At 37.7% G+C, this 14,007-nt stretch overlaps 1 protein-coding gene across 3 annotated transcripts in view; it reads left to right on the top strand.

Moving 5' to 3' along the window:
* The window catches only part of GRHL2 (grainyhead like transcription factor 2), a 156,656-nt gene that overhangs the window by 107,786 nt on the left and 34,863 nt on the right, over positions 1-14,007 (top strand). For all 3 annotated transcript variants that reach the window (XM_078072165.1, XM_036080154.2, XM_036080153.2), the window contains 3 exons: positions 4,660-4,818; positions 11,020-11,107; positions 11,572-11,711. In XM_078072165.1, coding sequence (XP_077928291.1) covers positions 4,660-4,818; positions 11,020-11,107; positions 11,572-11,711 — 387 coding nt within the window. The remainder of the gene's footprint in view (positions 1-4,659; positions 4,819-11,019; positions 11,108-11,571; positions 11,712-14,007) is intronic.

The following is a 14,007-nucleotide window of genomic DNA, read 5'->3' as shown; positions in this document are numbered from 1 at the left end:
CAACCAAATACTATCATATAAAATGGAATTAAAATGCTGATATTTAAGAAAACCATCCATATGGTCTTTAATAATTCCAAGAGCCAAGAAGAAAACAGAGTGGGGAAATTGGCAAGAGCACACTTATGTATTTATATATTGTTTGTGTTTTAGATTGAAAATGCTGATTTCTTGCTGTAGGCTATGCTGTTGTAATTTGGAGGTTAATGCATGTGCAATTTCTCCGAAAAGAGCTCCTCAGAGTCTCAAAATAAGGAAATAAGTAGCTGTCTTTGTCTTTGATCAGAAGATTCTTGAAAATGCAAAATACAATTGTTTAAAGAGGAAAAAATAAATGTTTTTCATCAAGTGAGGGACATTTGGATTTTGTAAATCCCAAATCATTTTGTAAATCAAAGATAGACCCATTTATTTTAAAGGCAAGCTCTTGGAAAAAGTCTTAGGAGTTAATAATCCAGTTAATGTAGTAATTCTAAAGCCCATTGATCTGTATTTATTTTAATAAATCTTACTATATGCATAGTGCACAACTGAGAATTATTATAACCTGGACAAAGTCACTTGTCTTATGTAGGAACTACAAAATGGAAATTGCAATTCATATGTAAAAAAAGATTCTATTAAGAAATGTCAATCATCGTGAAACTGCCTCTGTTTCTGGAAAGGTCTTGGTATACTTAGAAACAATCTATCTGAATCAATTTTTGAACCAATGACAAAATTTAAATACTATCTATTATCTGCCTAGATATACCTGGTTTAATGAATATTTTTCCAAAGAATAAATTATGTACTGTCAGAATTATAGGAAAATTAATAACAGATTTTGAAAACATTATATGAACATATGTAACATTCATAATTATTGGGTGACATACCCAATTGTTCATGGCATTTATATGCGCTTTACATAATCGGGGCTCCTACGGAATTAAGAATTTACTGTGCTTGAAATTTGGATGAACATTTGGCGGGGGGGAAGCATACCTTTTCCCTAAGTTTCTGTAATACACATTTGCAAACAGTGCTTTGTAGATAAACTTCCAAGAAATTGGCTTTCACGTTTGCCTGCTGTGCATGGAACTGGGACATGGTTGGGTTTGCAAGATGAAACAAGTGCTTATCAGTTCTCAAGCCAAGGTTTTAGTTAATGCCCTTCCATACCTTCCCAACCCCTCTACCCCCCAACTGCAGTTAAAGTTCAACCATTTAGGTTTTGAGTGCAGCACAGCGAGACTATGATTGATACCATCAGGCACTGAAACTGTGCTTTGCTATTGGTTTAGGCAGCCAGGCAAGAGGAGAGCAGTGCCAACTCTATTATAAAATCCCTGCCTGTTAGGATAATTCTGGGAGCTGCTAACTTAATGTAGCAGAGAAGGCAGATTCTCATGTTTACTTTCTATAGAATCAAGATGCCATGAGTCAAAGAGAGCCCATTGGACCTTCTACTAAGAATCTTCCTCTATTAAAAGAACCTAATCTAAGTGTGTCCAGGTAGAATCTAGTGTATTGTAGCTCATTTCACCTTTAAAGACCTTGCTATTGAGTGGCTGACCGTTTCAGTTCCTCCAAAGAGGATTTAGTCTATTTCTTGTAGTACGTAGCCGGTGGATCTGTCCTACTCAAGTGGCCCTTGTAAATATATACGTTCCATCAACCCAGCTCTCTTAGTTGTGATTGGAGCTGACAAAGGCCACAGTGAATATTGCATCCTGCCTGTCTGAGTGTGGTCCACTGTGTGTGAGGTATGGATAACTCACTGACCTGACTGTGAATCCTAATACCTTAGGAAATATGCCTGCACTGTTCTCTTCTGGCTTCTGTAGTGCTACGCAGGTGTTATGAGGGAGGGGAACAAAACAGTCTGCATGGATTACAGTCACTACAGGAAGATTTCTCTATGAAATACATGGTCAAAAATATGGACAACTGCATAGCTCCCCAGAGTGATCACTGATTTGCTGACATAAAGTTGTGTTTTATACATTCTAGCCAAGATAACCCCATTATCAGTAATAATAATAACAATAAAAGGAGTCAAGTGTTCCCAGGAAAGTTGCTTTTATTTGTTTGTTTGACCTAGAGATAGATCAGCATTTGATGAAGTTATTGTAATCTTTAGAGCACCATCATATTGCCTCTTTCTCCCCACGTAGCCTCTGACTTCGGTGATTATAGGACCGTAACTAGTGCATCCAAGCTAGTACCTAGCACAATCTCAGGAACATAGTAGGTATTTAAAAATATTGGTGTTGTGCATGAATGTTCTCTGTAGTTAGGGCATCTCCAGGAGCAGCAGACAGCATTTTCTGTCTACTTTTACCCTGAAAGTTCAGGAGGAGAAACAGGCATGGCATGCCCCTAGTGGTCTTTACCACTCAGCTCCTCTGAATCACTTGACATTTGCATTTTTAGTCATTCTTTTTCTCTGTCATTCCGAAATAATTCACAAGCATTTATGGAGTCCATCGTCTCATCACGGTGTCTGCGAGCGTTTTGTTTCACACATCTTCCAGGTTTGATGCTGTGTTCTGTGTTCTCACTGCCTCTGTACACAGCTCTCTCTGGAGAGCCTCGACCACCCTGTGGTGGTTATTACTGTATTCTCATCTGTCTTCCTCTTGGACTGCCCACTGCATGAGGCAAGGGTCTGGCTTTCTTCTCTGTCCCCAGTGTATAGTTGTGTTTGACCCACGGTGGGCTTGTGTTGATGTTTATAGGATGAATGAATAAGCAAATGAATAGAAAGAATGAATGAATGAAGTGAATGTATCCATTGTTAGATCATCTCTAGACACTTGTTTTCGGATGGTGGCTGGCAAAGAGAGTCTGGCACATTGCACAAGGTTGTCGTAACTAGCATGTCACTAAGACCTTTCATCTTAGCCTTATTATTGATGTGGTGCTTTACTGAGATGTTTCTCATTATCAAGTAAGAGGTTCAAAAATAAAATTCAAAATGATCTTTATAGAAGATATAACACTAAAAATGAGATATCTGCTTGTATAAATTATCAAAAGCCTACAGGCAATAGAGCTTGAAATGAATTAGATCAGTCCTGGTAGTAAAATCAAAGATTTGAATGGCCTTTAAAATGTAGCTCATGCCCGTAGCTCTTTTGCTTTTGCAGGGCTGTTCTTTTTGATATTGCTGTGACACACAAGGTCAAGGGTTTGAAAGTGAATGAAAATTTCAGTGGGACCAAACTTGGGTCACATAGTGCATCGATGAAATGATTTTTAGAATACATAACTGTACCGTTTAAGAACAATGAGTGATTTAAAGTTTTATGTTAAACAAAAATAATAAATGTGGTATAAATGAAAAAAAAAAGCTTGGTTTTTCCCAGAGACCACTTCTTAATATTGATGTACTTACCACATAAATATAGGTAAATATAGGTGCTGCACCCATTCCTTTATTCCATGGTAAATCAACTGTAAATGATACACCCACGATGTAAAATAAGGATAAATTTAGTCATTTATGCTCCTTTTATTCCTTCCAACATTTTATGACAAATTATTATTTCTAGTTCTTCTGTTGGTCAATGCTATAATCTTTAGTAATTTATTGGAGCTTCCATTTTTTTTTTTTTTTTGTATTCATGTTATTTCTGTTGTATCTCTTGATGCCCCTTGTTTTAAGATGAGAATGCCAGTGAGTTTACGACATTTCCTCCCTCCTATTTTATGTCTTACCTTCACTAGCTCTTCTTTTGCTTTTTCAGTAACCTGGAAGTATATTAGTATTTACATTCTGCCCTTCAGGGAAGGATTTTTAAAATGATTTAAAGAAAAAGTTGAAAACCAAAGCCAAGAAGTGACTTGTCTGAGGTCTCTTAGCTTGTTAATGTTAGAGCTAGAACTAAAGCTTAGGGCTTTTAGGGGGCACCTGGCTGGCTCAGTTGGAGGAGCATGCAATTCTTGATCGCGGGATCATCAGTTCAAGCCCACATTGGGTGTAGAGATTACTAAAAATATTAAATAAACTTAAAAAAAATAAAAGTAAAAAATAAAACTTAGGGCCTTTGACTACCAATCTCTAGGGGGTTTTCTATGGATAAACTCACTAATCGATTCCTTACATATTTATTGAATGCCTGCTCTCTGCCACACACTACATTAGGTACCACTAATACAAAAACATAAGAAATGATCTCAAATCTCAAAGTTAAGAGTCAGGTAGGAAAAACAGATATATAAACAAATCACCGTTTCAGTGCAGTAGTGTGCAAGGGGAGATGCTACGTAGTTTTGTTTTTGTTTTTGTTTTAACCCCAGGTCAGAGATATGAGAGAGTGATATAATTAGAAGTGACAGCTTTAATATGTTGGAGAGATAGGGTTTTACACATCTGATTTATGCATGTTTGAAAAATAAGTAAGACTTTGCTGATACACTTGAAGGAAAGTATTGATTGTCTATTTCAAGATTTAATGTGAAAACAATTTTTATATATTTAAATTATAAATTATGTATTATATCATGTTTTATGTGCTCAGCATGTTCTTATTTCAGAGTACCCAAATATTCTTAAGTTGTCCTTAGAAGATTGTGTAGTATTTTGATTCCAAGTCTAAGGCTTATGCATTTTTTAATAGATCTTTTTTATGGTGACTTGTGAACTTTTTCCTTTCTTTCTCCCACCCTCAGATTTTCATCACTGTGAATTGCCTGAGTACAGATTTCTCCTCCCAGAAAGGGGTGAAAGGACTTCCTTTGATGATTCAGATTGATACGTACAGTTATAATAATCGTAGCAATAAACCCATTCATAGAGCTTACTGCCAGATCAAGGTCTTCTGCGACAAAGTGAGTAAAGATCATAAAGGTATCTTTGTTATTAGATATTACTTTTAATGACATTTCCTCCTTATCACCTTCTCTTGTCTAGTGGTGTCAAATTAATCACCTTATAAGCACACTGGGAGTTGTAACCTTTCATTTTCAATTCCTATTAGATATCTAGGGAGTCACCAGTCAACTGTATTTTTTTTTTAGTCAGTCATTTTACCACTAATTTAATGGCTGATTGACATTGCACTGTGCTACTCACGTAGGTAAGTTTTTACTGGGTATCAGCCTGTCCCAGAGCATATCAGTATAACCTTTATTATTTTATGGGTTAAATGGGGTCACATCCAGAGCTTTTTTGGAATAGAAATGGCACCTATAAAATAAGTTCATTAGTAAACATGCACTCAGGAGGGGATACAGTTTTTTAATCTCCCTGAATCCCACCATAAGATGATAGAGCAATTAGAATAGCAAAGCTTAAAATCCTCTGGTTATATGACATGAGATCCTTACAAATCCCAAATATGAGTGGGAGTAAACAGCCAGTAGTTTTGAGACCTGTATGATATCAGCATCATGAGGGAAAGCAATGGGGCTACTTGATAACCGAAGAACAGGAAACCTAAAAAATTGCCCCAGGGTACTCACTAGAGAATGAAGTGTGCCATCTGAGGACAGCATGTGAAACCAGGGTGGGAGGGTACAGATTCTCTAGATTCCAGTTTGCTATTGCTGGTAGATGCAAAGGGATGGAACATTGAAGTGTTTGGGGCTCTGAAAACTCTGGAAAGTTATAAATTAAAGTTCCCTTCTAGGGCAAAACTGTGCTCCAAGAAAAAGCTGTTGGGAGTAGAATCCAAGTTGAATTGGACTCCCTCCACTCCTCCAAAAAAAGGGGCAAAGGAAAGAGAAGTTCCAAATAAAAAGGACGAGGAGAAAGGATACAGAGTAGACAGATCTCAGGAAATACAGACTATTTTTTTTATCACTTTGTGAACACATCAGAAAAGAGAGCATGAGAACCGTGAAGTCGGCAGAACTATCTTGGTCCACTCATTTCACTTAAAAATAACCATCAGAAAAGAAAAACAGTTGAATCCCATACAGTGTCTCATGAAAAAAGAGATTAAGAACAGCCTGAATTCCTTGGGGACAATGGGTACCTGCCCATGAAACAGATGATACCTATAACCTATTATTCCAAAATGAGCTAAATGAAGTTAAGAAAATCATAGAAGTCATGAAGATCAATATAAATATAATTTTTCACATAGAAAAATTCATGAGTTGTTTTGAAAAGTATTATGATAGAATTCAAGAAAGAATTCAGAAATAAAAGATTAAAATATTTCAGAAGTAAAGACTACATTAGACGTAAAACAAGAATGAATAAATACACCAGGGAATGCCTTAAGAGAAATGATAAATCAGGAAAACTGAAAGTATAAACTGTATATATAAATAAGTATATGTAGATTTAAACAGCCTACTACTTACTTGGGAAAATTAACCCAGGATAACCAATACCTGGTTGTTAACTTATGAAACTTTAAAAATATTCTTTGGGCATCTAAGTAGAATAGAATAGAATAGAATAGAATAGAATAGAATAGAATAGAATAGAATAGAACAGAACAGAACAGAATAGAATAAAAAAACCACTTGTAAAGAAACTTTTATCATCAGACTTTCAACAGCACTCTCAGGGACAATTAGGTAGCCTCCCCAGTATGGGGGCCAGTTAAGTCAATAGACACAGCTGTTGTGTAAATGAGAAAACAGTGGGTCAGTTGCCAGAATCGCACAGCAAAAAAGTAGGGGAGCTGGATGCAAATATAGTATAGGGTTTGATTCCAAACCCATACTCCTTGAATTGATAAACAACTGTACACATAAAAAGCCAAAATGACAACTGATAATTCAAAACCTCAACAAAGAGCCAAGGTAGCCTTTAAAAACAAAAGAAAACATACAAAAATCAGTTAATATCTTTAAATCAGCATATTAAACATTAAAAAAGCATTTTCAGATGATGTACAACATGGAATTTCTAAAGTACAAATGGGACAGCATTTAAATAATTTGAATTCCCTCACTGTATTCCACATACTTTAAGGGAGATTGTAGAATCCCCCTCCAGGAATCTCCTTCTTGGAAGTGAGGAGTGGGATTAGGGGCAAGGAGAAACAGAGGGAAGGATGAGATAGAGACTGGGCAGTCCATTTACCTTTACATTGCAGCTGGAATTGAATGTGGGAAAGAGAGGCCTTAAGGGATGCTCATATAATTATTTTTTTCAACAGTGTTGATATGACAAATACTAAAACTCAAAACAGAAGGAAAATGCAGGATGAATAGAGAGAGTGTTCCATTGTTGTTCACCTATGCCCTAGGACTCTAAGAAACTAGTGCTATACGGTGTTTCCAGGGGGTGGTTTTTAGTTTACTTATCCTGATGCTAAGGGTAAGGAAGAAATCTCAAGCAGGGTGTATTAACCTTAACTGCTAGTCATTTTTCTAATAAGCTAGATACAAAATGTTGTGCTGTAATTTGCCATATTTGCAGCTCTTATTTCAAAACCCAGGCAAAACTTACTCCTGGGAGATTAAAAAGAGAAAAAGTTTAATTTTTCCACTTTTCAAATGGATGTATAAATGCAAATGATTATTTTGAATTCTCCTCTAAAGCAAAAGAACTAAGAGCTATTCCATTTTAAAATCGTTAAGTTTCCCAATCACAATCAAGAATCTTAAACAGATGGAGTTCTGCACTATTTATAGTTCTCCAGCTTTATTTATACTTAACACACCTGTGAGAATCAAATAAAGACTTTCTCTAATTTTTTTTGATATTATGATACTACTATGGAAATACATGTTTTTGCATTAAAAAAAATTTGGGATCTGTCTATATATCTACCTGTGTTAATACCTCTGTTAATATATCTACCTGTGTTAATACCTCTGTGTCTTTATATCTATATTTAATTACTTCCATTATCTTTCCTGAAAAACAAGAATTATAGTAGTATAAATAGTAAGTACATATTGAGCAAAACTTGAGAAATAAAGCCATGTTCTTTATTTAGTAATAGTTTTTTTCTCTTTATTAATTCTTGTTTGGAAAGTGATGGCTATTTGGAGGTGATGACTATTGAAGATTATGAAAAGCTAAAGATACCCCTGCAAACCATCTCGGTACCTTGGCCAACTTTCAACTGGTTATGGACACACTCTTAAAATAAATTTAAGAGAAATTATTGAAGTGTCAAATAAAGATAGCCATCACCTCTCAAGAGGTGGCAAGAGTGATCACAATATAATCAGGAAATCTTCAGGCATACTTTTTTAAATCTAACACTCCAAAGTGAACATTTAGGTAGGGGAAATTATTTTCAAATGATAAATTTGGTCTTTGTAGCAAATTATACTGTTCTGGAAGAGCTAGACTTTTTTGCACTTTGATAAGAGTGGAAAGAAGATCTTTTAGAAGCCTTAGGTCACAAATAATCAAAGGAAGTAAAGGAATTCATGGAAGGTCATGTTCAAGGAAGCTTTCTCCATCTTAATTAAATATATCTAAGCTTCCCTGGGTCATTATGAAGTCAAAGCTTTCTTTTAGAAATAGGAACTGTGGTTCTCCTAGAAATGTTTGGATACTATCCAGACTTGTTTTGTCATGCTGATATCTGAGCATTCCGGGCAGGAAATTTCTTATATAGACATGGCACCAAGACTAGGCTCTGTGGGGAGCCACTCTAGCTTTTATGTTAATCTGTTTGGTTTGGCATATCAAAGAATGCCTGTAAAATAATAAGCAGACTTTATTGCCCAAAAATTGACACTGAACATATATAAGTCTTGAAACAAATTAATTGCAGGCTTTTTCCTCAAAGTAATAATACAAAATAAGGCACCAATTTAGAAATAAATTAATAGTTTAACCTGAAATAAAAACTGCTTGACAGTTTTAGAAATAAAACTGCTTGACAAACCTTGGCGTATATCTTCAGTGAGTTGTAATTTATATAGATAGATAGAAAAAGTTTTACGTTTTTATTTATATTAAACAATATGTTGTACAGAACTCCAGGTACATAGAAAGATGTTTTATGGACCCAACAAAAAATGAATAATAGGAGACTTTTGCTTATATCTCACATCAATTTCAACAAGGCAATGTCTGTACATTTAACACTTTTTTTTCTCAAAATATTATATGTTATCTAGATACAAAACCTTAATATATCATGAAGAAACTTCCAAAGGATATACTTCTATATTTTATCTCCCTCTTGCTCTGAATTTCCATGGTTTATAATTATCCATGGCAGTTCAAAACTTATAAGTGAAGCACTATAGGGCACCTGGGTGGCTCAGTTGGTTAAGCGACTGCCTTCGGCTCAGGTCATGATCCTGGAGTCCCTGGATCGAGTCCCGCATCGGGCTCCCTGCTCGGCAGGGAGCCTGCTTCTCCCTCTGACCCTCCCCCCTCTCATGTGCTCTCTCTCTCTCTCTCATTCTCTCTGTCTCAAATAAATAAATAAAATCTTTAAAAAAAAAAAAAAAATAAGTGAAGCACTATAAAATAATTACTCCCTTTTGGTAGTAAGAAGTTTTTTGACATAAAAACATATTTAAAATATCTGGTTAAACTATTAAATCTGTTCAGATCTTATCTATGTAAAGCTCTTAGAACTCACCTGGCACAGAGTAAGTGCTATGTAAATATTAGCTATGATTACTCATTTTTCAAGAATTAGCTCTAATGCTATCTCCTTCTGATGGCTTCGTCGCCCACAAATCTCCAAATCTCTTGTGTTGTGCATTTACTTTGGCCAGAATTGGGAATCTGCTTTTTTTTTTTAAAGCCAATTTAATAAACAAAACATGTATTTCAGTGTTTTGATTCAAAGCTTTGTAAGTCTTTTTCTGTAAAGTGCCTATTTCATGACTCTTGTCCATTTTTTAAATTGGTGCATTAGTTGTCTTTTAAATTTGAATCAATATTTATATTAAGGATTTAGTACCTTATGATACTTTGTTGCAAATATTTTCACGATTTTGTCCTTTGCCTATTAATGGATGTTTTTTTTTTGCATAACAGGATTAAATTTTTATATTTTTAAAATCTATCTTTTTTGTGTGATGAGTTAGGGGCAATTTTTAATTAGAGGTTTCCAGCTAGTGTGTGCTTCACCACTCCTTACGTATACTGTCACAAAGGGCAGGAACTGTAAATGTGTATCTGAAATCTAGGGCAGGAGTCTAGTCTGAGGTGTCTGTCTGGATGTCACCTGTCTAGAACATCATGGAAATAAGGGTGCAGGTGAACTCTTTGCAGCAAGAATGGAGGGAGAGAAAGGAAAAGAAAACCATTGGAACATATGTATTTGGGGGTTGGGAAGAGGAAAATGAGTTGGCAAAGCGGACATAGAAGAGTGACAATAATAATAATAATAATAATCAGGGAATCCTTGAAGGCCAAGAAGGAAAGAGATACAAGGTGATGGTCAATTGGTTAAGTAGAGTGTGATTTGGCAAGAGAAGCCAATGAAAAAGTCAGATTACCAGGAACAGAGGAGCAAAAAGGAAGTGAATAGACCAAACTTTTTTCTATTTGGTTGAACAAGTACCATCTCCAAGCACTTATGAACACATTAAAACGAAAACCAAAATCATACTTGTATGTGCAAAGCGATCATACATCTTTTGTAGTTTCCTTAGGCCCCCCCTCATTTCCACTACTGTAATGATTTTTGAAAGTTCCATGACATCGAATAAAGGAAAAGTTTCATAGGGAATTCAAATTCAACTTTAATGCTCTCTCGGTGCCTAGGAATGATGTTAACAGGCCAGTGCTTTATCTTAATGACATTTTATTATAATCACTAAAGTTACTTAACCGGCCTCACTGGGATAGGAACCTGGGCCTGGTCTTTCTGTGTGGATTCAAAATTGAAGTTGTATAAATAGGCAGGATTTCAAAAGGGGAAATCTGGAAGAAGTGGGATCACTCGGAGGTCGAAATGTAGTACAGACTAAGGATCTGTCTCAGCCTTCAGAACCGAGGCCTGACCTCCCTAGAGGCACAGAAATGGGGCTGCCTGCTCTCTCTTTACCCCTGGTTTGTTTCTTATCCTAGAGACTTGTATGTGGACACTGTTTTTGCGTGCTCTGGTAACATAGCTGGCATTGTTTGTTTTTCCCTGTTAGGGAGCAGAAAGGAAAATCCGAGACGAAGAGAGGAAGCAGAACAGGAAGAAGGGGAAAGGCCAGGCCTCCCAAACCCCCTGCAACAACTGTGAGTGTTGCTAAGGAGGGGTGGGCTCTGGCCAGGCCACGCCCACTAGGGGAACAGGTGGAAAGAAGTGGATGGTGGGTGAAACTATGGATATGTGAGGGGGTGGCATGCTTTTCCCTAGCCTCGAAGACTGGGTGAATTGTCTCGGTGAAAAGCAAATGGAATCACATGATCACAGATTCCTTGCGCTGGGAGGGACTGTAATATCATGGAGACCAACATCTTCCTCCTCCAGACAAGGACTCTAGGGTGCAGAGAGGGACGGGAGTGCACGAGGGGCTTCACCTCAAGAGTGCTCACCCGAAGTTCACGCTCTTTCTCTTGGTTTGGCAGTGGGAGAGGGGGCGATTGTAAAGTGTGTTCACATCTGTGGCTTTTGGAAAGCTTCAGAGGAGAAAACAGGGAACTCAGACTAGGGCTCACAGCTGAGAGTTCTTAGTCATGCATAACCCTCTCACATCCAGCCTCTGATGGGAAGTTGGCGGCGATACCTTTACAGAAGAAGAGTGACATCACCTACTTCAAAACGATGCCTGACCTGCACTCACAGCCGGTCCTCTTCATACCTGATGTTCACTTTGCAAACCTGCAGAGGACGGGACAGGTAGGACCTACCTTCTAACATCCACCTGCCATCCCTCCCCGGGGCCGGTGGAGCTTTAAGACAGAATCACATCAGGCAGTGTTGACCTTGAAAATAACCTCTGCACTCCATGCATTCCGCGGAAAGCCAGTCATTCCATAACAAAACGGATTTTTATAGAAAGGAGTGTCTCAGGAGAGGAAACTGACTTAGTAAGGGGAAGAAGAGAGTGAGCTGGTAATAGTGAAGTGTTGACAAAGCAATGAAAGAGGAAGAAAGTAAGGAGGCTGATAAACCCAGAGAATTTTTGTGGTGTTGGTTTGGTCATGTGGGATCAACCTGGTGCAATAGAGCTCCATCTAATGGTGGGAAATTGAACTGCACCTATAACTTCAGAAAGTTGCCCAAGAGGAAAACTTTTTGATTACATAAAACCATATCAACAGTTTTTCCCCCTAGTAAATTAACAGTTCCCATTGAATATGTAAATTATTCCACACCAAAAGAAAAATGAGATTGTAGACAAGCCTTTTTAAAAGTAATTCCTGTGTTCTAGTTACATCTACAAGCGAAATTAAAGAGCTAAAATTAAAATAACATAAATACCCAATAATTAACTCATTATGGTAGCTCAAGTTGATGAAATATTAGGTGGTCACTAAAATTATAATTATGTAAATTATGTAACAACATAGGAACTAGTTATGATAATGTTCAGTGCAAGAAAAAATTAGAATACCCATTTGTGTCTGTACCGTGGTTCTAGATATATACCTGAACTTGAAGGTAACAAAAATTGTAACACTTGGTGTGTAGGATTAAGTGATGGATGATTTTTTCTTTCTTTAATATTTTTAGTATTATTTATTTTTGTGATAAATTAAAATAGAGTAGGAAAAAAATGTACTTCCCTAGCATTAGCCGGATTTGTCTTTCACTAAATCAGTTGGGTTTTAGTGAAACTTGTATGGGTTAGTTTTCTTTTAAACTCAAAATCCTCTGAGGAAAAGTTCGTTTTGAGAAACAGAGGCATAGTTTTTCTCCCATTCTAAGTGTTCAGACACTCAGTGGAATTGACCTTAGTCAGGAGGGGAAATCGTTATTGGCTCTACTTGCTCCTTCTGAAGAATATACTGTCCCTCCCCGTGTTGTTTCATTATAGGTCTGAGACAAACAGTTATACAAGCAGGGCTTCTTTGTTGCTGCTCATGACAGAACATGGTAACAAAATAGTATAGTTTTTTCTTAGAGTGCCTTCCACTAAAAACTAGAAACAATCCCATCTTGTTTTACTTGTTCGATAGGAAAAAGGTCACAAAGGGGAAAGAAGATTTATCAAACTATGAGTGCCAGCACCTCATTTTATTTATTTTTTTAATTCCCAAGAGTATGGTGATTTGTTTATTTACAGTCTTAGCCCCATAGGATTTTATGAAGCTGGGTATCCATACTTTGCCGAAGAAGGGATAATTGAGTTAAATTGTTCTTTCTGTTTACCGTCATGATTCTGGCTTCAGCCCTGTGTCAAAGCTGACAGCCTGACCTGTTCTCTTGGCAACATTTCCCTGAAATATACAAAGCTGTAAATGAATCTTCAGAGGAAAAGTGACCAAATCTGTGAGTCTTCTGGCCTCACTTGGCCTCTCCATGTTGGAACTGGGTTCCTAGCCTGTGGCCGAATCACAAGGGAAATAAAGCCTGCACAGTCTTTTGGTTTTAGCAGTTGCAAAGCAGCTCAGTCGGCGCCCCTAGGTCATTGGCGAAGTTAAGTTCTGCAGTCTGGGGCCACCCTTGCAGAGCCCTCAGGCTTCCCCTGTGGCCTTGGAGTCAAAGTTAGGGGGGTCAGTGAGGGAGGGAGCCTGCCTAAGCTCTGGGCAACAAAGGAACACAGTCAGCTGTGCTCTGGAACAGTGCGTGAATATTCTATGGTTGATCAACTTACTTGGCCCAAGGACAGGAGCGCCTACAGTGTGGCTAGCTGGGACTTAGAGTCTGCCTCTTTTTGGAAGAGCTAGAAAGCAGGGAGATGGGTCCAGAGGCAGGAGGGAAGCCGGCAGTGCCATGATGTTAGAAGTGGGTGTGGGGAGGTGGCTGATTTTGACATGCGAAACAGGATCCAGCCGTGGCGGGTCAAAATGTGGGCCAGTTGTACCATAAATGGGGCCCCGGGGAGGGGGAAAGGCAGGTGATGGTGCGCAGCTCAGTGACCACAGCAGACACAAGCCTTGTCAAAATCAGCTACATCAAAGCTCTGTGCGGCTGGAGAGGGAGCAGCCTTGCGGCTCTCAGGGTCAGTGAGAGACCCCCAGTCACGTTG

Source organism: Halichoerus grypus, chromosome 5 (assembly GCF_964656455.1).
Source record: "Halichoerus grypus chromosome 5, mHalGry1.hap1.1, whole genome shotgun sequence".
Lineage (NCBI taxonomy): Eukaryota > Metazoa > Chordata > Mammalia > Carnivora > Phocidae > Halichoerus > Halichoerus grypus.
Note: the sequence above shows the minus strand (reverse complement) of the source record. Positions and strands in the feature narration are given on the sequence as shown.